General features: G+C 36.8%; 1 protein-coding gene across 1 annotated transcript in view; it reads right to left on the bottom strand.

The window, feature by feature from the left end:
• Nucleotides 1-11,615, bottom strand: part of LOC148946572 (dynein regulatory complex subunit 11-like) — a 130,240-nt gene extending 118,625 nt beyond the window's left edge. The window contains exons 1-2 of the mRNA XM_089097157.1: nt 11,572-11,615; nt 7,162-7,252 (exon numbers count right to left, since the gene is read on the bottom strand). Of these exons, the coding sequence (XP_088953283.1) occupies nt 7,162-7,252; nt 11,572-11,615 (135 nt within the window). The remainder of the gene's footprint in view (nt 1-7,161; nt 7,253-11,571) is intronic.
• Nucleotides 11,616-24,583: the final 12,968 nt, after the last annotated feature.

Raw genomic sequence — 24,583 nt, 5'->3', positions numbered from 1 at the left:
TTCTAGTTTAGTTTAGTTTTAGTTAAGAGTTTAGAGTTTAGAGTCTTAGCTTAGAGTTTTGTTAGAGTTCTAGTTTATTTTAGGTTAGCCTACGTACGCAGCGCGTGCATGGAGGGGTAACCGTGGAAGATGGGACATAACTTAAACATGGAAAGATGTTTACTAGCTAACCTATCCTAACCTAACTTAGCAAACCTAATCTGACTTACCTAACCTCACTTAACCCAACCCAGTCTAACCAACCTTTATCTAATCTACCCTAATACTCTAAATAAATCTCTAAGCCAAGATTCTAGGCTAAACCCTTAAGATATAACTCTTAACTAAAACTAAACTAAACAATAACTCTAACTAAAACTCTAGGCTAATACTATAAGATAAAACTATAAACTCTTATCTGTAACTAAACTAAACGAAACTTCAACTCTAAGTAAAACCCTAATCTAAGAATTTAATGTAAAGATCAAAAATCTTAAATAAAACTAAATTATAATTAGAAATATAAATAAAACTCTCAGCTAAGAATTTCATGTAAAACTCTTAACAAAAACTAAAGTATTCTAGAACTCTAACTAAACCTCTGAGCTAAGAGTCCAAGCTAAAATTATAAAATCTCAACTATTACTAAACTAAAATTCAACTACAAGTAGAACTCTAAGCTAAGGCTCTAATGTAGACGTCTAAACTATACAATAGAATGTAATTTGTTTTAAACAAAAAATCTAATATAAGACTATAAGCTAAGACTCTAAACCTCTAACTAAAGATTAATTAAACTACAACTATAAGTAAAACTCTAAGCTAAGAGTCTATTCTAAAAACTCTTACTTTTTAATTATGACTAAACTAAACTTCAACTTCACAAAAACTCTAAGCTAAGACTCTAAGTTAAAAACTCTATAATCTTAATTAAAACTAAACTAAACTAGAACTATAACACAAAACTCTAAGTTAAGACTCTAAGCTAAAATTCTAAACTCTTAACTAACTAAACTAAACTAGAACTCCAACTAAAACTCTAAGCTATGACTCTAAGGTAAAACACTAAACTCTTAACTAAAATTAAACTAAATTAGAACTCTAACAAAAACTCTAAGCTAGGACTATAAGATAAAAACTCTAAACTCTTAACTAAAACTAAAATAAACTTGAACTCTAAAACAAACTATAAGCTAAGACTCTAAGCTTAATTTCTATACTCTTAACTAAAACTAAACTAGAACTCTAACTAAAACTCTAAGCTAAGACTCTAAGGTAAAACACAAAACTCATAACTAAAAGTAAACCTTAGTCATCTCTATTGTAATTCAAGTAGACTTTCCAAGTAGGCCTGTCCGCCTAGAGTCTAAGGCATTTTGACCAAGTTTTAGGATTAACATGACCACTAAGTCACGTGGACTTGCAGTCCTCAGTCAGAAAATCCAATCTATAAGCCAAGACAGATGCACTAAAACAGAATTAATTGAAAATTGGTTGACTGAAAAGTTACCTGTCCTTGTGTGCAAACAAATGGCATAGGGTCTACCTGTCTAAAGTCTTAGACATGCAACCCAGTTTATAAGCTCAGACAGTTACACTACCACAAAATTCATACAAAATTGGTTGACCCAACAAGTTGCCTGGATTTGCAGGTGAACAAGTGACATAAGGTCTGCCTGCCTATAGTCTCAGACAAGGGCAGCTGAGTTTTAGGACTAACATATGAACATCAAATTGCCTGGATTCACAGACAAACCATCAACAATAATAATAATTGATTGAATTTTCAGAACCTATATCCTATAGGCCTTCAAAAAATTATGGGTATTTATTAGTGAAAAAGATGTCACACTTATACTAAAGCAATGCAGGAAAAAAGGTAGTGTTCTAATATCTGGGGAACATACAAGAAGTTAAGTTTGGTTAATGCTAGTGAAATAAAACGAAATAGGATCTAACTGTTTTCAGGAAACTCATAACATTTGCTGCGAACAACAACATGAAGGAAGTGTCATTGACCTGCTCCCGTTAGACTCAATAATCCATTAATGTGAGAAAGTTCCTGTTTTTACAGTTTCACTGACAAAAACCAAGAAAACAGACATAAATATGACAAAGTTCCTGTTATTCAAATTCTCACTGACAAAAACCATAAGACAATTTATAAAAGTGACAACATTCCTGTTTTTTAAGTGAAAAAAATACTGTTTTTTTCATTCTCACTGACAAAAAACGTAAATCATCCATAACTATCCATGAAAAACATCAAATAAATCAAACAACACACATAACCATCCAAGAAAACAGACATAAATGTGACAAAGTTCCTGTTTTTTCATTCTCACTGACAAAAACCCCAAATCATCCATGAAAAACATCAAATAATCGACCAACACACATAACCATCCAAGAAAACAGACATAAATGTGACAAAGTTCTTGTTTTTTTCATTTTCACTGACAAAAACCATAAAAACAGACATAAATGTGAGAAAGTTCCTGTTTTTCATTCTCAATGACAAAAACCATAAATTGCTGTTGATATCCATGAAAAACATCAAATAAATCGACCAACACACATAACCATCCATAGAAACATCCATAAAAGTGACAAAATTCCTGTTTTTTCATTCTCACTGACAACAAACAGACAAAAATTATGTAAAAAAGTTGTAGGTGGCAGCACGGGTGAGTCCCAGGACCTTTAGGGTCATCTCTACTCCTTTTAAAGCGACCAAAAAAATGGAGGGCAACTAGACCCCCTCCCACGCTCATTTTTTTCCCAAAGTCACCCGATCAAAATTTTGAGATGGCCATTTTGTTTCAGCATGGTCAAAAATATTGTAACTATGTCTTTTAGGATGACTTAATCACTCGAAGCCCTCAGGGGGAGGGCTGAAAGTTATGAACTTTACCCAATATTAACATATAGTATTGGTTATTGGGAAGTATACAGACGTTTTCAGGGGGAATTTTTTCTGGTAGTGGGGGGTGGGGGTGGGTCGGGGGTTATATGGGATGATCTTTTCATGAAGTAAGTTTTCCTGGGGGAAGGGAAACTGCTATGAAGGGGGCGTCGGATTTCCCAGCATTATTTAAAAAAAGATATGAAATTAATTATAAAAAAAAACAAGTTTTCCAACTGAGAATAGGGAGTAACATCAAAACTAAAAATGAAAAGAAAATATTACGTGTATGATTGGGTTAACCACCTAGTCAATAACTCACACTTTAAGCCAAAGATTTTTTGTACTTTCATAAGAGCTATTTATTCTAAGTAACGGCCTTTGTGATTAAGGGTCATTTTTAAAGAATTGGAACAAAATTCGAATTTTAGCTTAAAGAGCGAGGTATTGACTAGGGGGCGAGCCCCCTAATATACGTATTAAAAATATATGAACACAGAATTTCGTTACGTAAGTTAATTCGTAAGTTACGTATATTTATTACTAATAAAAATGTTCGTAAATAAAATTAAACAAGTTTCGAGAAAGGCACTTAACCAAATAAAAGTAAAATTAATATGCAAATGTTGTTTTAATTATTCGGCCTTTGTGATTAAGGGGTCATTTTTAAAGAATTGGTACAAAATTCGAACTTTAGCTTAAAGAGCAAGGTATTGACTAGAGGGTGAACTTCCTAATATACGTATTAAAAATATATGAATATTTGTTCATTTGTTTCCTCTTTAAAACATTAGGAACTTGTTGCTTTTTGTGTTTTGCATAATTGTAATTCCTTGTTTTTGCAAATATTCTTCAGTTTTCTTGCCTTCTATGTCAAAAGGCACTTACCGCCACAACTTGGCAAAGTCCGTGTTCACATTAAAACTAATAGTTTTATAGTTGTGCCATAACCATGTAGTATCATGTAGTATCCAAATGCACATGATGGCGTATATATTTTTCATGATTGCTGTTTTTATAAAACGAACAGAAATTATTCCATATATGAAAGGGGCTGTCCCCTCCTCAACGCCTCGCTCTTTACGGTAAAGTTTTTTTTGTTTAAAAAACGAGCGCAACTAGGCCCCCTCCCACGCTCATTTTTTTCTCAAAGTCACCCAATTAAAATTTTTAGATGGTCATTTACTTCATTATAGACTAAAATTCAATAAATATGTTTTCCACGATGCCCTTGTTTCCCAGAGATCCCAGGGAAAGGTCTACAAGATAAGAACTTTTCCCATTGCTTACATTATGTGTTGATTACTGGGACTTATCCAGACATTTTCAGTAAGAATTTTTTCTGGTGGGGGGGGGGCTGGAGGAGGGGGTCACTCGGGAGAATCTTTCTGTGGAGGATGTTTCTTTGGGGTAAGGGATATTTCTATGAAGGGCGCGCCGGATTTCCAAGCATTATTTAAAAAAAAGATCAGAAATTAAATTAAAAAAAACAATTTTTTTCAACTGAAAGTAAGAAGCAACATTAGAACTTAAAAGGAACATAAATTATTACGTATATGAGGGGGTTCTCCCCCAATTCAAAACCTCGCTCTTTACGCTACAGTTTTTTTTTTTAGTGATTTAAAAAGAGGTTTCTGAATTGAAATATTTTTTAACTTTTAACGTAAAGAGCGTGGTATTGACTACGGGGAGAACCCCCTCATATACGTAATAACATATACTTAATAAACAAAACAATAAAAAAAAAAAGCGATACGGCTCAATAGTAATCGAAACTTTTAAAAACGGGATTTTGATCTCAATAAATGTATCAAAAGAATGGGCTTATAATGGTGATTATAAATATATAAATTTTATTAAGTTTAGTATTACTCATCAAAGGCTACGAGCCTGAGAAAATTTGCCTTATTTTTTAAAGAGGGGGAAACATCCCCTACAAGTGAAAGAATTTTAATGAAAATCACACCGTCAGAATCAGCGTATCAGAAAACCCTATTACATAGGTTTCAAGCTCATTTCTGCAAAAATTTGCAACTTTGTATTTTTGGCCAGAAGAAAAATATACGAATAAAGAAGTTTGTTACGTAAGTTAATTTGTAAATTACAACAGAACCAAATTTAGAGACAAAAATTTAAATAAAGAAAAGAAAAATTTTTATGCAAATTTTGTTTACTTATTCAATGACGGTGAGCCAAAATAAAAGCTGGATTAAATAAAAAACGATCAGAAATTTAAAAAAAAACAAGTTTTTTAAACTGAAAGTAAGGAGCGACATTAAAACTTAAAACGAAAAGAAACTATTCCGTATATGAAAGGGGCTGTCCCCTCCTCAACGCCTCGCTGTTTACGCTCATGTTTGACTTTCTCACAACTCTTATTTTTTTTAAACAATGAAAACCTTATTCCTTATATGAAAGGGGCTGTCGCCTCCTCAATGCCTCGCTCTTTACGCTAAAGTTTTTTATTGTTTGAAAAATAGAGTCGTGAGAAAGTCAAATTGATTTTTTGCCGTTTCGGCTTTTGTTTTTGGTGTTTATATATCATCACTTTTCATAAGTTGGTGTATATATACTTAGGCCAAGTGATATGATTATTCAACTAAACAAGCTTTGGTTCAGCTTGCGTTATCTTTGTTCCTACTGAATAAACCCTTTCTTTCTTAAAAAAAAATACAGAAGGTGGAGAAGAAATGAAGGAGGTATCCAGAGAGGCTCAGAATACAGAAGGTTAAAAAGAAAAGAATTAGATATCCAAAGAGACTCTGAATAGAGAAGGTGGAAAAGAAATGAAGGATGTATCCAAAGAGGCTCTGGATACAGAAGGTGGAGAAGAAATGAAGGAGGTATCCAAAGAGGCTCTGTATACAGAAGGTGAAGAAGAAATGAAGGAAGTATCCAAAGAGGCTTTGGATACAGAAGGTGAAGAAGAAATGAAGGAGGTATCCAAAGAGGCTTTGGATACAGAACGTGGAGAAGAAATAAATGAGGTATACAAAGAGGCTCTGAATAGAGAAGGTGGAGAAGAAATATACGCAGCTGTGTAGGCATCAGGTGGTTTATGGTAGTTGTTAGCGTTATTTTTGAATTTACAATTTTGATATTCGTAAGACAAAACAGTACAGTCAGATCGGCTGGTCCAAAATTAAAACTAACTCCCTACCATGCCTTCATTTGCACATAACGTCTTTTGATTTTAGTTTTCTTTGCAGAATTGCAAGTGGCAATCCAATTGACATTTCCGAAGTTACATGAAATGCGGCATACTTACTGACAAAACATATAGGAACAGTTTTTCGCAATCAGCCATCCAAAATAAAAAAAAACAATGATTCATACTGTTTTTCTATGGCATTTTAAGTTATGGATGCACACAGGATCAAGGACTGGTAGTGGGGTATCAGTATCAGGTGATTCGTTTTAAGGAGAGGGGTCCCAAAACAGATGAAACTTAAGTGCTACAGTTTTCCAGGAGATCCTTTTCAGTCTACAAATTTTCCAGGAGATCCTTTCAAAGGAGTGAACTGATCCAATCCTGATATATTTAACAGACGATTTTGTCAAGGAGGAAGGGCTTGCAACCTGAAAATAAATCTATTCTAAGGACCTAAAATTCAAATTTTCCTTTTGGAAAGCTAGTAATTAAATTGATTGGCACACACATTATACAGCCATACAAGTAGAAGACTTCAGAGGAATTTTCTAAGGATGCAAGGCTGGATTTTAGGCTATGATTTGACATTCTTGTTGCAGAGGAGAATTCCAATATCAGCCCCCCCTCCTGTCTCCTCATAAAAGGAGAAGGACTTCAGATGAATTTTCTAAAGATTCAAGGCTTGATTTTAGGCTATAATTTGACATTCTCGTGGCAGAGGAGAATTCTAATATCAGCCCCCCCCCCCTGTCTCCTCATAAAAGGAGAAGGACTTCAGGGGAACTTTATAAGGATGCAAGGCTTGATATTAGGCTATGGTTTGACTTTCTTGTTGCAGAGGAGCATTCCAATATCAGCCCCCCTCCCTGTCACTCATACCGCCTCCTGGTGTGCCGTACAGATATGTTGAAACTGGGGTATCAAAAGCTTCGAACTGTGTAAAAGCAAGTAGAATCAACAAAGTTTGATATTAGCTATTTAATTTGATTCTAGGAGTCACTAGCCCCCCCCCCCACTGAGCTTGCCTTGTCAGATATAAAATTAAGACAAATGAGTACTAGAAAGCTTACAATGGGATAAAAAATAATGACTTTTAGTTTCTAACATCTACTATTTCTAGCCTTACCTTTTCCTGGAACTGCTTGGTGAAGTCTGCCTCATTTGCCAATACTCTCTCTAATAGATTTTCAGCCTTTTCCAAACAGGTGGAATAGTATCTGAAAAAAAAATGACATAAGGGAACATACTTAATCAAAGTCTGTGCATAAGAGTAAAGAGGAGAATGGTTAGTTACGTTTCAAAACTGTTTGAATAAGCATGAAAGCCTTAGAAAACCCAGAAATTATATTTTTCAAATACCCCGTCCGCTTTCTTTTGATACGGTTATCCCATTGCATTCATATCTACAAACAAACGGGATGAAGGACCAGAGCCCTTTCATTGATCCGAAAATGTATGTTGCAATCACCATTTGTTGCTGCGATTTTATTACTCTGCCATATTTTATACCAATATCCAAGAGTGAGGCTTTGTGCTGCAGTGAGTTGCTAGCAGTAGTAGTTAGAAGTAGAAGATGTAGTATCAATAGGCTAGTAGTACCAGCAGTATGCACACAGTGCCTTTTTGTTTGTTCGACATCCTCCTCAACATGCCCTAAGTTTCAACTTAATGCTCTAATTTGTTCCTGAGCAATTACTGATATGTCCTTTTGGCAATCTGGATGCATATATTATTCTTTGATTTAGTTCAAAATCCCACTAAGCATTTTCTAAGAACTTCACCTTAATACTATTAGCCTCAGTAGTAGGAGTAGTTGTAATTTCAGTAGTAGTATGCACATAGTGCCTTTTGGTTAGTTCGACATTCCCCTCAATCTATCCTGAAAGTTTCAACCTAATTCTCAAAATTGTTCCTGAGATATTACATATACATCCTTTTGACAACCTACATGCACATAGCGTGTTTTTATTTAGTACAATGCACTCCCTACCAATTCCCTGAAAACTTTACCATAATACCTTTAGCACCAGTAGTAGAAATAGTCATAGTAGTAGCGACATTATTGGCAGTATGCACATAGCGTCTTTGCTTTTTCATACATTCCCCTCAACATACCTTGTAAGTTTCAACTTAGTACCCTAAGCAGTTTCTTGAACATTGCTTATACGTACTTTTGACAACCTGCATGCAAATAGTATGTTTTGATTTAGTTCAACATCCTCAACACATTCCCTAACACTTTCAATTTAGCACCCTTAGCTTTAGCAGCGGTAGTAGTAGCAGTAGAAGTTGTGGTATGCCAATATAGCCTTTTGGTTAGTTCAACATTCCCCACAACATGCCTTGTCAGCTTCAATTTAATGCTTAAAAGTATTCCTGAGATATTACTGATACGTCCTTTTGACAACCTGCATGCAAATTGTGTTTTGGTTCAGTTTTGCTTCCAATTTAATATTCCTGAAGTTTTTACCTGAATACCCTTAACCTTAGTAGTAGAAGTCTTAGTAGAAGTAGTTGTAACAGCAGGTTGAGTAGTAGTAGTAGAAGTAATGGATTCAGTATTTGTAGCATTAGAAGTAATAGTAGTAACAGCAGTAGGAATAGCAATATGCACAAATATTACATTTTGATCAGTTGAACATCCCCCTCATCCAGTAGCGTATCCAGGGGGGGGGGCGGAAATCTTCTCGTAAGAATTTTTCTTATCTATGATCAATTAAAGGAAATAGTAAAAATGATAATTATTTGGGTGGGACCAAACTTTTTTGAAGCTTAATCTTTTTCTAGAGCCCAAATTGGGATTACTACTAATTCATTCATATTCTATTTCTTGTGTAACTATGAGCATGGTTAATGTTGAAATACCTTCATATTCCCGTATTTCCAGAAACAAAAAGTAGAATCCCGCAAAAACGGTAATTTTACTGTGTGAATTGATCATTTAGAGCCGTTCCAGAATTTTTAGCTATGTCTCTAAAATTCAATACTTTTGAGGAGGGGTGGGCAAACTTTGACCAACCAAATAAGTCATGTACGCAAATCATTTAATTAACAAACTACTAACTACTACTACTAACAACTCAGCGCAGCACCAAGCCGCCTGAGGCCAACACAGCTACGTACGCTCCTCCTCCCCCCCAATCTATTCAAAGCCTCCCTTTTTACACCCGCCCCCGAAGTTCCCATTTCCTTTAAATCTTTCTTTATGACGTCCTCCCACCCCAGACGGGGGCGACCTGCTTTCCGTTTAGCCCTAGATGGTTGGCCGAAAAGAACAATCTTCGGTAATCTGTCATCCTTCATCCGCACAACATGCCCCAACCACCTCAACCTTTCTTTCATTATAGACCTAGAGAGCGGTATTGAACCACATTTTTCGTATAGCCTATTGTTTGAAATACGGTCAATCAGCTGGGTAACCAGAACAATCCTCAAGCAATATTTCCGGAAAACAACTAGCAAATCTTCATCCGCTTTTCGGATCGCCCATACTTCAGAGCCATATTTGATCACTGTCATTACGGAAGCTTCTAATATTCTAATCGTGGTTTGCAGACTTATCTTCCTATTCTTCCAGACTTTTTTAACTGTGAAAAAACACCCTGAGACTTGGCTATTCTACATTTAACATCTTCACTGCTCCCACCATCTTTATTAAGAATACTACAAACGCAAGTGAAGCTATCCATCATACCAATTTTTTCATTATCCAAAGTGACCCTTTCATCTTCACGTAGTCCTAGCCCTAGTTACTTAGTTGTCCTAACATTAATTTTCAAACCAATTCTAGCACCCTGAACTCGCAAAACCTCTAAACTTCATTCATTTTGCTCACACTTTCATCTAGGATGCTTCAATCATCAGCATAATCCAAGTCCAGGAGACTTTTTCCTCCCCTTTTGATTCCGTGGTCTCCCATTGCCTTTCCTGTGCTCCTTAAAACAAAGTCCATCAAAATAATCCATATAAAGGGGGATAGAACCCAACCCTGCTTAACTCCTGATTTAATACAAAACCAGCTGCTAACCTCATTTCCTACCTTAACCGCAGCAGTGTTATTCTCGTACATAGCACTAATCACTTTAATGCATTGGTCTGGTATACCATATAAGGATAAAACCTTTACTAAAGCTCCTCTATTAATAGAATCGAACGCTTCCTCATAATCTATAAAACTGAGGACCAAAGGTGTTTGAAAACTCAGGCACTTCTCAATTATTAGCCTAAGAGTGAAAATTTGGTCGACACATCCTCTACCTTTTCTAAGACCGCGCTGCTCTTCTCTTAAAACTTTGTCTACACCATCTCTCAGTCTAAAAAGTATCATATTACTAAGCAATTTGCTACCTACAGAGACCAGACTAATGCCTCGATAATTACCACACTCACTTTTATCACTTTTCTTATAAAGTGGCTTAATTAAGGTTCTCCTGAAATCATTAGGTACTTCCCCTTTTTCAAAAATCATATTCATCTTCTTCAGTAACTTATTTCTAACCACAGAGCCACCATATATAAGAAACTCATTTAACATCCTATCAGCACCTGGAGCCTTATTATTCTTTAATCCTTTTAGTACTGTTGCTAATTCCTCCTTACAAAACAAATCTTCCTTCACATCCAAGGTATCACAAACTTTTTCATTTTCCTCTATATTTTTTCCTGCAACTCTATCTCGGTTAAACAAGTTCTCAAAATGTTCGGCCCATCTCGCTTTAGCTTTTTATTATCGCTAATTGCCACCCCATTCCTACCTTTAATTGGGACAAGTCCGGATTGACTACTCCCTCTCAATTTGTTAACAAGCCAGTGCAGTATTTTACTATTATGCCGTCTAGATGCGTCTTGCAGATCCTCTAGAATTGCATCCATGGCCTCCATTTAACATCTCCTTACGTCATAATTCAATGCTTTTTTCATTTTCATTATATTCCGTTTGTTTTCATATGATGTATCACTCAGATAATTCTTGTACAAGTCTTTTCTCCTTTCTATTAAACATAAAGCTTTTTCACAAATTTTCTTAGCTGCGGTTCTAGCTTTTTTCCCTAATACACCTTCAGCAGCTCCACTAATTGTTTTTCTAAAATTATTCCATCCATTTTTCGCATTGTCAAATTTTAAACTCTCAAGTTTAGTATTGAACTGTTCCTGGAAATTTTCTCTCAAATTCTCATCCTGGAGTCTACGAACATCATAACTTCCCGGGAAGTAGTTACCCTTCCGATATTGCAGCTTTAAATTAACCCTTGACACTACTAGATGGTGATCTTTACTTTTAACATCAATAAAAGCACTCCTATATACCCTAGTATCTTGTATTGATCCTGCCAGTTTTCGGTTTACTGTAACATAATCAATAAGGCTTGCTGTCTAACCGTCAGATGAATACCATGTTAACTTATGAGCCATTTTATGACGAAACGCCGTGTTGATTATAACTAGATTGTTATACCTACAAAATTGCAAATGTCTGTATCTATTACATTTTTCTTTTCCTGCGCCCAATTTGCCTAGGCTGGGATACCACCTATACCTGTTTCTACCAGCCTGAGCGTTAAAATCTCTCAGTAATAACATCTTATTTCTACCTGGGACCTTGTCTATTTGCTCCTGTAACTGTAAGTAAAATTCACCTGAGTCACTAGTATCTCTGTCAGTCGGTTCTACAGGGGCGTATACTACTATAACTGATACCCTGAACTTTCTAGTCATACAAAGAGCAATTAGTATTCTATTATTAATACCTTCCCAGCCTAAACAAGACTTATCAGCTACCTTATTTATCACGAGCCCTACTCCCTGTCTATGTGCCCCATCCTTCCTGCCTTAGTATATAAATTCTATATCACCTACTTTCATGGTTCTTACCTCTGGGATAAGAGTTTCTGAAGCTAGCAATAAGTCCAGTTTGAATCATCGGAATTTGTTCAGTCAAAATATCGATACGATAGTCATTTTTCAATGTTGTAACATTCCAAGTTCCAATTTTCATGTTCTTTAAATCATTGAAATTATTTTCGCCCCAGGAAAAGCAATAATTCCGGGATACCAGTGCAAGACGAGGATCACATATCTTCTCAAGTCTACACCGAAGTGCTTAAGCCGGCTTAGAACCGGACAGCAAGAAGTCCCTGGGAGCTCCATGAATGGAGGCTTTGTGCAATCCTGGACCCATCTTGGTCACAACATGGTTTTCAGCACTTGGCGATGCTCTTCTATTAGTCCCCGAAGCCACGCCACGCCGAAATGACGGCGGCGAACGTGTGATGCAGTATCGGCGGGGGCGCGCCGCTAGGCGCGCCGAAATTTTTTTGGCGGCGCGCCGCCGATTTTAGACCGGCGGCGCGCCAAGGCGCGCCGATTTTTCTGATTAAAAATAATAATAAAAATTCCACTTAACCAAGCACGTTCAACCTCGATTTTAGTAAGGATTTTTAAATGGTTAGCTAAAACATACAAGAACAATATGATAAAACAGGAATTTTTTGGGCCGTGCGGAAAGTGTTTATGTTCACCGTCCATCAGACCAAGTAGAATTCTCATTTTTAGCCACTAGACCCAGGGAAACCTATGTTGTGTTTATGTTTAACATCGCATTGTTTCTATAAAATCCCGTGTTTAGTCATTTCCTTCTTGTTAATGATTTGGGCTAATGTGTGTATAACTTTCATAGTTTGAAGTTCAAACTTCTCCTGTTCATCAAATACATACGAAAAGGAAGTGAGAAAAAAAAAAAATAACAACATCGAAAAAACACTGTATACAAATCAGATACCATGGCTTAACAACACCAACAATTTTAAATCAGTGGTTACATCACTTCAGTTACAATTGATGTAACAAAAGTCAGTTTGTTCACTCTGCCTGGAGCCATTGATCTTTTGCAGTCACTATCAGTCCTGTCGTGTTAAAAAGCCGTTTAGCTGGGGCACATGTGGCCGGTACAGCCCGAACTTAACGAGCATAAACTGCCACTCGCGGGATCTGATACTAGTACTGGACCTTGGGGTCCCACAGAATGCCGCAATTGGGCTTCTTCTTTGTATCTGCTGAAATAAGTTGTTTATAAGGGAGAAACAAACCTGCACCTTCACCATAGGGCTCCTGCGCACTACACTACAGGAGGAACTAAACTGCACCTTTACCCTCTTTTCTTATCCACACGGAATAACCCTCCGAAATTCTTTTCTGAAGGAAGTGGTCAATATATAACGTTTCAAGTCAAAGTTTAGGGCTACTTCAACTTCAGTGTGCTCTGCTAACTGCGCAAAAAAATGTAATTCATTTCTATAGATATATTTCTATACCAGCTCTAGATAATCTACCAAGCGGGAAACTACTGCAAATCAGCATCGATAAATAAATGAAACCCAAAACGAACAAAAATAACAATAAATAACTGAGTCAAACTCAAAACGAGCAGAAATTAACATAAGCTTGGCTCAAAACCCCTATGCCTTCACAAGGCCAAAACATAATTTTCACTTTACTGAAAAAATATAAATGTTTTTACTTTTATAATTTTAATAAATTAAATAATATTAAAATTTTGATTACTAAATATCAGCATATGTATATTAAACTGACAATTCATATTCATTTGTATTTTTTTCAGTGAATTACAAATTATGTTCTGGCCTTGGGAAGGCATAGGGGTTTTGAGCCCAACTCATGTTAATTTCTGCTCGTTTTGGGTTTGACTTGGTTATTTATTGTAATTTCTGTTCGTTTTGGGTTTCATTTATTTATCGATGCTGATTTGTGGTAGTTTTACGCTTGGTAGATTATTTGACTTTAATTTTGCTCATTTTTGGTTTAATAGAGTTCTTTAATTTTCTTTGAAAAAACTAATTTTTTGGAAACAGTTTTTTTAATTAATTTCTGTTCATTTTATATAGACATAGTCTTTTCAGGGAAAAAGAAAAGCATACTTTAAATCTTTTCGTTTTTTTAAGAATTTATAGTTTGGCCTGCTATTTGTATGCTGGAAAACAATTTTCAGCAAAATTTAAGAACATAGACCCTTATAAAAATTTGGACACAAATAATAGTGTTTAATTTAGTTTCATACCTCCTCTAGTTGACCTGAAATGGAAAACTTGATAACATTCACAAAAAAATTTGTTTACTTTCTTTGATAGCTTGGATACACTTACGCTATTTTGATTTGGTCAAATTTTAAGAACAGAAGAAGCCCTGAAAGTTTGAACATAATACCCTCAGTCATTCTTGGGATACTGCTGAGATGCCTTATTGGGAATTAGCATAAACACAGTGCATTTTGATTTAATCTTAAGGCAAAATTTACTTCTTAAACATAAAGACAAATGGGAGATGGGCGAGGGAGGGGATTAGTGTCCCTACAATCCCTTTCGACGATTAAAAAGGACATCAGCCCTTTCTTTTTTCAATAGAATGAGCCCTTTTAGAAGCTCTTACGACAACTTTTTTAATACAAAGTGACCTGGTCTAAACAACAACAACAAAAAAAATAACACATTATACCCACATTGGTCTCTACCAAAAAAATTTAAAGCCTTCCAATAACTTTCGATAAATAAAAAGTGCACTAGGCTTTTCGATTTCCAAACGAATGATCCCTTTTTGAGTTTTTACGACAACACTTTCTATAAACACCGTATATGCCACCAGGGCATAAATTACAACCCTTACCCTAAGGGTTCTTATGGTGGTTGTCATCCTCTAAGACCTAATTTCCAGAATTTTCAACTACGTTAAACAAAATGGCTATCTCAAAATTTTGATTGTATGTGTTTCGGGAAATGGTGGGCGTGGAAGGGGTGTTAGTTGCCTTCCAATCATTTTCGACTATTAAAAAGGGCACAAGCCACTCCATCTCTAATTGAATGAGCCCTTTTCGAAGTTTCTACGACAACTTCTTCGATATGAAGTGCCCTGGTCTAAGAAAAATAAATAATAAATAATACATTGTGCCAACATTGTTCTTATATACCTCCAGGGCATAACCACAAAACCCTTGCCCTAAGGGTTGTGGGGGAGTAACCTCCTCAAAAAACATATTTTCTCTCTGGAAATCAGTTACTCTGAACAAAATGGCTATCTTAAAATTTTGATTAGATGTGTTTGGGGAAACAAGGGGCGTGGAAGGGGTGTTAGCTGCCTTCCATCACTTTTGAATATTAGAAAAGGCACTAGCTATTCCAATTTCCGATCAAATGCGCCCTTTTCTAAGTTTCTATGACAACTCCTTCGATACGAATTGCCCTGGTATGGAAAAAAAAAAATAATAATAATACATTGTGCCAACATTGTTCTTTACTTAGACATCTCGATTGCACTGCCTATGACAACATCCTGAATTGCCTAATGCTCTTTTACCTACCTCTTTTCATCCAAAAAATCAGAAAGAAAAATGAACAGAATTTTAAAGTGGAAGGTAGAATTTTTGTTTCAAGAAAAATTTCTTCTTCTCCTTCCTATGAACCGATATACAGGGCGAGCCCAAGATGACATTATTTTTTTTTAAGAAACAGATTCGCCGGTATGTCGGTTTAAGCCCAGCGGTCGATTTTTATAACAAAAAAATATAAAAAAAAAACGGTGGTGTATTAGTGACACCGCCACCAGTAGAATCAGCGGCGGTGTCCGCGCGCGGATGCCCGGTCGGCAGCACCCCCCCGTTTTTTGTTCGGCGGCGCGCCGCCGATTTTCGGCGCGGCTTCGGGGTCTATCTTCTATCAACAAGAGTCGAAATCCTGCACAGACAATCTCAAGCCTATTACCTCCGACTCATTATATATTCATGCCTACAAATATTATGCTACTACGGGGAGGCAACCCGTAATAGATAAATTAGCTAGGAAGAGGTTCTTTTTATACGAGTTAAACGAGTTTTACGAGGAAAACGAGCTTTTGCGACCATTAGTAAAATCGAGAGAAAAAATGTTCTGATTATGATTTTTTCATCCTCGTTTTTTCACCCTTTTTTGATTTTATTTTTCATTTTGTTACTTTCTCTCCTCTCTGAGTTTCGTTTGTTATGATTTAATTGCCAAAATTGATTTGTGTCCAGGAACAGCGAAATAAGTGATAAAATGAGTCTTTTAACGATTCAAGGGCAATCTTTGAAGCCTTTGAAGCCTTGGAACAGTCCGGTAGAAAGCATTTTCTTGGCACTTTACTGTTAAGGTAAAGTGATCACACTACATGATGCTCCAACTAGCGCTTCCATGTGGAAGTGATCACACATTTTTTCATGCGAATTCAACAATATTCAGAGTATTTCCATTTGAAAACCATATAGATCATATAAAATACACATCTTCAGAATGACTTGACATATTAAGATCTTTTGCTGAATAGGCAATCCTTCAGAAAACGCAGCGTTTCCACATTACTAGATTTTTTCTCTAGATCCCATGTTCTGAACGATTGAAATTTGGCACGCTTGTTGACCTGGGTCTTGTGTCACGCGTAAAAATTTTTTAACCTAAAACTCAGAAACTCGGACTAGCGCAATAGTTCACGCGTTTCGGTTTTGAAGAATATCATAATGTAGAAAATCGAAATCTAACTTTAAAATATAGATGATATCTTCAGTCCTGCTTTAAGAAAATATAGGGTTTGCCAAAAATAAGCAACTAATCTTTGCACCCTTTTTTGTATGTTTTTTCAAGAAGCTTTGGATCTAAAGTTGAATTGATATCTCTGTGTTTTTTATTTCCTGTACATTAAAGACTAAGATATTTAATAGTACTATGATTAATTATGATTTATCTAATAGTTTGTAATTCACACTATCTTTTATTCTGGTTTTTTACTTTTTGCTTATTTCTTTTCGTCTTTTTTTTATTTTAGACTTGGATTTTGGCGATGGTAGTAGTACCTCTGCTTCTAGTAGTATTGACTATGTCATGAGCGGTGTGGATGCTTCTTGTTCGAAGGGCTCAGATATGACCGAATTTCACCAGCCAACTGAACAGGATTCTGTAGACTCGTTCTGTGTTCTTTCAAAGTTCGATATCGGCTTGTATGCCGGAAAACCAGATCAACTCAAAAGCATACAGACGAAGGAAAATACAATCTTTTAACTAGTCACTTCAAGCCGAACCAGAACTTTCCATTTCATTCGAAAGCATTTATCGAAAAGGGAAAACCGAAAGTTCGATCCTTCAGTACTCTTGGTTACAAACTTTCCCAGAATGGTTGGTCTTCAGTCCATCGTGCATGGGTGTCTTTTGTGCAAAATGCGTTTTATTCGCTTGTCGAGCTGCTGGGAAGGGTAGCCATCAGGTTCAAAAGTCTCGAAACCATACACAAGACTCAAGGATTCCCTTTCAGACATGCGGGCGCATAAGAACTCTCGTTACCACCTTGATTCAATGATTCCTCTGTGACCTCTGCGAGGACACAGAGAGGAGAGTAAACTATGCGTGAGCAAAGTGGAGAGCAATGTCTAAAAGAACACTTCGAAAATGGCGCAAAACATGCGCAGTATATATCTCCCATCATTCAAAACAACCTGATCGGTTGTGTCGCGTCCATTATTGTGCCAAGCATTGTGAGTGATATAAATAGTTCAGTAGCATTTCCAATCCTTGCCGACGAGACTACAGACATTTCCAATCAGGAACAGTTAGTTCTTGTAGTCAGATACTAATATGAAACTCGTGCTTTACTTGAAGAGCTGTTTCTCAGGTTTTCTGTTTGCGGAAATCTCACCGGCTCTGCAGTAGCGGATCAAATCATCGGCCGGTTTTGTGGGGGTTGGTTTTGATGAGGCCAGCAACATGTCAGGCTGCTATTCTGGTGCACAGGCAGAAATTAGGAAAAAATATCCGCAAGTGATCTACACCCACTGTGCATCGCACAGCTTAAATTTGGCTTTATGTAAAACTAGTAGGGTAGGAATTGCTAGGTCAACCTTTGCTACTATACAGCAGATTATATAATTTTTATCATCCTCACCAAAAAGAACGAATATGTTTGTAGAAGCGGTCGCTGTCGTTTGTCCCGATAGTCCTGTGAGAAAGCTTGTGAAGTTGTGCGAAACGAGATGGGTGGAGTATCACGATTGCATTTTAGTTTATATGTCTTCGTATTGTGCGATTATTTCCGTACTTGAGGAAATAGTTGGTAGCATACGGTGCCATGGGCGTAGGGAGGGGGTGGCAGGGGGGACAGCTGCCCCTCCTAGACCTTCAAATTTACATTATATATGGCTGAAAAAGCAGATGGTTGGAAAAGCAGTTGATAAAAGGCCCTCCATCACACTATCGACTGCCCTCCCCCCTTAGACAATATGCTGCCTACGCCCATGTACGGTGTGATACGGAAGTTATTTCAAAAGCGAATGCGTTGGTTTCAGAAGCAACCGAATTTAGTTTTATGTTCACGATGGCTATGCTAGAGTTTGTAAGTGCCATAATGCTCTCTGTCTCTAAGGCGCTGCAAGCCGAATATTTAAGCTTAGTTCAATGCTGTTGGCATATTAAGCTATGCTCTGATACTTTACTACAGTCAAAACAAAATAATTTTGAAACAATTTTTCTAGCCTATGAGCTTGCACAAGAGGTAAATGTAGCTCCGGCTGTTCCAAGGTCTATCCGCCGAAAGTCCATCAACAATAATGAGTCCATCAAGGCTTTTTATCACGATTCATTGTTCAAACCTTACTTTGCTTCACTTATTGAAGAACTCGATCAAAGATTTTTGCGCCATCAGGAGGCATCTTTCAAAATCGGAAGGCTTTTGCCAGCTAACAGCAAGTCATTAAATATTAATGAACACTAAAAATTAATTTATGAACACTGTTGCTGTTTACGAGGGATTTCACGGGGTAGACGTGCGCTCGAATGTGAGTTAGTCCTTTGGAAACAGAAGTGACTCGGAATGTCTGAGAAACCATCAACTGTTACTTCGACTCTTGTGTCATGTGATGCAAAATTTTTCCCATGCATTCAAAGGCTTTTGATGATTTTTCAGACATTACCAGTGACTATCGCTTCTGCTGAGAGGAGCTTTAGCTGTCTTAAGCGATTAAAAACCTATCTGCAGAGCTCAACGAGCGAGGAGCGTCTGAACGGACTAGCTCACATGACCCTGAACCACAATATCCAGGTCGATGCTGACCAGGTTTTTGATCGATTTGCAGCCAAAAAACACCGACGGCTGTTACTGTGAGAGGTTAGGTCGTCTTTCGTTGCTCGTTTCTCTAAGTGCAGTTGATTATGTTTTTTTAAACTTTAATTGTGCTTCATCCTCTGTAAACAATGTTAATATCAATGCATTTCTTGCTTTCATGGCTGCTATAATAGGTAGACTGAGGCCCCCACCCCTCCGAAACTAAATTCTGGGCAATTATCTTTGATACAATATCATTTTTTATGTATTTGGTTCTCTAAAACAAGGGTCCCATAGGCAAATATAAGGAATAATGCACTTTCTTTTTATATTTTCTAAATTCTGCTGCTTCGTGGCAGTTCAAAACATCTACTTGCCCAAAATAGAAACTCTCACTACTTCTAACTTTTTTTTTTAATTCTGACTTTGTTGGCAAAATTTTTTCATCCATTCTCAAACAAAAAAAAGTCTACAACTAGAAATACTCATGACAAGTGTGTACTTTTCATTTCTTTACCAAGCTAAGCCCCCCATACCCCCTGCCTGAAATCTTCCACTATAATAGATAATTTTCTTGCTCACATGACTGCTATAAAAAGGTAGACTGACGGGCCCCCCTCCGAAACAAAATCCTGGATACGCCACTGCCCTCATCATACCCTAAAAGTTTCAACTTAGTACTCTAAGCTGTTCCTATGATATTATGGTTCCTAAGACAAGATTATATTGCTGATGTTCCCTTTTGACAACCTATGAGCAAACACAGTATATATGAACATAGTGTGTTTTGATTGAGTTCAATTTTCTTTTTGACATTTGCAGCAAATTCCAGCAAAGTAGTAGCTATAGCAGTAGTATTAGCACTAGTAGTATAGTGTAGTGCAAGTTAAGTCGCCACAATCCTCTTCTTCTTCTAATTGCAAAAGGAACGTTGCTGAATTTATAGTTGTAAAACTTTCCTGGTCTATCATCCCCATAAATACAACGTTTAGTTTTTTTTAACTAAGAATTATAAATTTAGCCATATTTTTTTTTACAATTGCAGGAAGAGAAGATTGGGCCAACCCTATTAAGAATTGAACATAAATTAAGGAGCTCAAGACTTCAAATGAACTCAGTTAATGAACTTTTTAAGCCAATGACCTGGAAACATTCAGTTGATCTGGAAGTTATTACATTTTTTTCAGTATGAATATAGCTTGGGTTAATTATAAAACTTTAGTATTTCTGCTGATGATGGACACCAACTGTGTCTTCAAAATATTCAGAACTATAATGAAAGAAAGGTTGAGGTGGCTAGGGTACGTTGTGTGGATGAAGGATGACAGATTGCCGAAGATTGTTCTTTTCGGCCAACCGTCTAGGGCTAAATGGAAAGCAGGTCGTCCTCGTCTGGGGTGGGAGGACGTCATAAAGAAATATATAAAGGAAATGGGAACTTCCTGGGGTGGGTGCAAAGAGGGAGGCTCTGAATAGATTGGGATGGAGGAGGAGCGTGCGTAGCTGTGTTGGCATCAGGCAGCTTGGTGCTGCGGTGAGTTGTTAGTAGTAGTAGTAGTAATACAAAGGGATTAAATCAAACGTTAATTGGCTATATATATAATTCTTAAATTAAAATTTGCTTACAGACTCTACAAAGTATTTCATAAAGTATAACAAAATACATTATAGTTTACTTTAAACACTAGCATTTTCATCTTCTCTTTTGAAATTAAAATCTGATTTTGTTGCACTTAGGTTAGATCAAAAAAAAAAAATCAAAGAAATTGAATGGGAAAAGAATTGTATCTATCTGCACATGTGTACGTTGCAGTAAGGGCACCCTAAAAGAAGTTATCAGAGGTAGTTATTGTGTTGCCTATAGTAAAAGCCATATGGCTCCAATTATTTATTATTATTATTTTTCCCAGAGGTACTTCACATGGAAGGGGTCATTGTATAAACTTCAGAGGGGGCTCATTCGATTGGAAATCAGAAGTTCTAGTGCCCTTTTTAAGAGTCAAAGGTTATCGGAGGGCAACTAGCTCCCCTCTCCTGTGCCCTTTTTTCCCCAAATACATCCGATAAAAGTTTTGAGATAGCCATTTAGTTAAAAATAGTTCAAACATCACATAATGAAAACTCAGGGGTTGACAAAACCCCTCAGGACCTGGAGGCAGGCGTTGTAAGTTATGCCATGGGGGCATATATGGTTCTTATGAAAGGGATGCTCGTATAAACTTCAGAGAGGGCCCACTTGATTGGAAAATAAAAGTTCGAGTTCAATTTTTAAGAGTCAAAAGAGATCATTGGGCAACTAGCCCGTTGATTAATTCTAAATGAGATGAGTCTTATTTTCAGGTGCAGATGTGAAACTTTGTCAAACGCTTTTACAAGACTAAGTTACAGGATATCCATAGATAGGCCATGATCAATCAGACCCATTATTGCATCATAAGTCTCCAGAAAATTGTTTCTACTAACATCCCTGGTTGAAATCCATGTTAGCTGGGCAATTATATACCATTAAGTTTGAGATGCTTCACGACAGAGTCATTTACCACTCTGTCCAGGAATTTAGCCACAACAAAAGTGACACTTATGGGATGGAAATTTTCTGCTCTGGCTTTATTTCCGTTTTTGAACAAAGGGGTAACAAATACTGTTTTCCAATCTATTGATACTTCCTTGGCAAAGAGGAAAACTTCGAATAATTGGGTATGAGGCCTGGCAATAGGCTCAGCAACTCCTTTCAGAACAGATGGATGTAGTTTATCTGCCCAAACTGACTTGTTGAGATCTAGCAATTTATGTCATTTAAGCACATTTAGACTATAAATCTCGTTAAGCTGCATTGGATGGTGGATTTGCGTGGTTTGAATAGGGAATAAGCTATATCCAATGTACTACTAAAAAGAAACAAAAAGTGGCAGTTCAGTTCATCTGCAATTTCTTTAACATGGAATAGAATAGATTTATTTAATAAGAAGAGCTTTCATAGTTTTGGCCTAGGCTGCAACTAAATAACGCTATTTTTGTACAACATTGGTTGCTCAGTGAAAGAAAAAAAAAATTATGAACAATTAAATGCACTAACAAAAGAAGGAACAAAAGAGTTCACAAAACAATTTTTATGGCACCTTGGGGGTTCAAGCTTGATTTTGCTTTGGGTATTCACACGTTTTGTACAAGAAGGTGGTAGTAAAGAACGGTGCTTCTCATAGGCGAGTAACGAATATCAAGACTTGAGCATTAGTTCGTATCGGCACTTACGGAGAGACGGAATTTTCCGCAACTCAAGAGCGGACTCATAAGACAAGTGATTTGGACCGTGTATGATTTTTGTAGCACGTTTCTGCACGGTTTTCATGCCACTACTTAGGTATTAAGTATTGTGCACTTGTGGGCCCCAGACTGGGCATGCGTACTCAAGTAATGGCCACACATAACACAAATATGCCAGTCTGAGTTGTGTTGTAGAAAAACCTAGGCGCCGCAAAGTCACTAACGATCTTAAGGAAACACTTTTTAGTTCTGCTACTGATGCAGTAGGGGAGAGGGGGCGAAACCGCACAGGGGCGACTGTACATTGAACCTTTTGTCTAAATTTCTTATCTAATGCATTCAAAAAATCCCCTCTAGATACTCTTCATGTAACACACATTTGCTGCAAGTTTTAGATTTTGAAAAAAAAAAACAAGAAAAGAGGCAAAGAAGTTTTGTGTATGCTCACTGGAAATCCTGACACATGCTTTTTGCATGTGTCTGGTGACTCTTGATGCTTTTTGCAGTGTCTGGTTTCACCCTGTACTGATGGAAGCATTTTTCCTAACCTGAAAAATGGAATTAGACATAGCTGCAGGTTGGAAATTGCAAAGTATTCCAGTTTGTTACAGAGGGCCTGTAGGCTTCTTTCCTTTCCATGCCTCAAAGCATGAAGTGGTGTGATATATGTAATTTCCATGTTTTTTTTTCTTCAGATGCTGACAATTATAATTTTTCACTGATGGATGGTTGGGAACCATATTTGAAAGGGGAGTTGTCCTCCTGATCCAGAATTAATCAGGTGTACTGTTATTCAATTCTTAGATGGAAATATGTCTGTCAAAGCAACCAAAGAAGATTGTTTTTAAAGAAGAGTACCCTTGTGGATGCTGTGAAACAATACAAGGCAAAAATGCAACATCTTAAGCGGAGTGGTGCTAGTAGTAGCAATAATGACAAAGACAGTGTTAAGGGGAGCACTAGGCTTATTTTTACTCCCAAACAAGAAAAAGAGCTTGCAGTATACTTAAAAAAATGCTCACTTCCAAACCATGGGCTGACTCCCAATACAATAAGAAAGTTAGCCTACCAAAGGGCAATAACACTGAAGATCAAATTATTATCAAACAGGGAACTGAATGACAGACCAGGAGGCTCATCAAGCAGAATGCCTGTTTGTCCATCAGAAAACATGAAAATACAATCCAGGCCTGTGCAGCTAGCTTTAATGCTGTTATTATTGGTGCCCTGTTTTGAAATCTTTGGGAGTTGTACTTCAAGTATCATTTTCCTGCTGGTCAAATTTGGAACTGCAACAAAACAGGTGTACCCACAGTTGTGCAGGCCCCAAAAAAGGAAGCAAAACACGTGGAAAAAAACAGGCTAAAAAAGGAGCAAAACAGGTGGCACACACTGTGTAAGCAGAAAGACGGGACAATACCACAATGCAATGTTTTGTATCTGCAACCTGTCAGATGATTTCACCAATGTTTGTTTTTCCAAAAGTCATAGCTCCAGAGAGGATGTATCAAGATGGACTGCCAAGATACCTTAGCTTAGCCCACTACAGGGGATGGATGATTTTGGAAAGTTTCCTTTGTTCCATGGAATGCTTTTTAAAAGAGGTACTCAAACTCAGAAAAATACCTTGTTTTACTCTTGTTTGACAATCATTAAAGCCACCTTTCTGGAAAAGCTGAATCCTCAAGACATCACAGCTATTTTTGAGAAGGCAGGAAGTTGGCTTTTAAATCCAAGTGTTTTCATAAAAACCAATTGTCACATTCAGCTTTCATAAGTAGTTTGATAGTACAAGAGAGTATTTTATATTCAAAAGAAAAGTAGTAGTATTGCTCCAAGATAATACAACAAATTTTCTTAGAAATTAAACCAATAATCAAACCAAAATATGGTAGGGTAAACATTTAGATATGAATTGTGCAGAGCATCTTAGATTTCCAATTATTCAAGCTGATGGGTTCACAAATAGAGGCATAATTCTCTATAAGACAAGGGGAGCAACTGCCCTCTCCAGACCCAAGTTTGCCCCCTCCCCCTAGCTGAAATTTAGTTTCTGCAAAAATCTAGTCAAAACTAAAATAAGCCTGCATAGTTCAAGTATTAAGAGAAACAAGTCAGTTTTCTTTAGCATATCTTTACCTTTATGGTAATATATGAATCATTTTTCAGTTTTTGCT

Source organism: Artemia sp. Qi Xiang Cuo, chromosome 11 (assembly GCF_049724085.1).
Source record: "Artemia sp. Qi Xiang Cuo chromosome 11, ASM4972408v1, whole genome shotgun sequence".
Lineage (NCBI taxonomy): Eukaryota > Metazoa > Arthropoda > Branchiopoda > Anostraca > Artemiidae > Artemia > Artemia sp. Qi Xiang Cuo.
The sequence above is the reverse complement of the archived record's forward strand: the minus strand, read 5'-3'. Positions and strand labels throughout refer to the sequence as shown.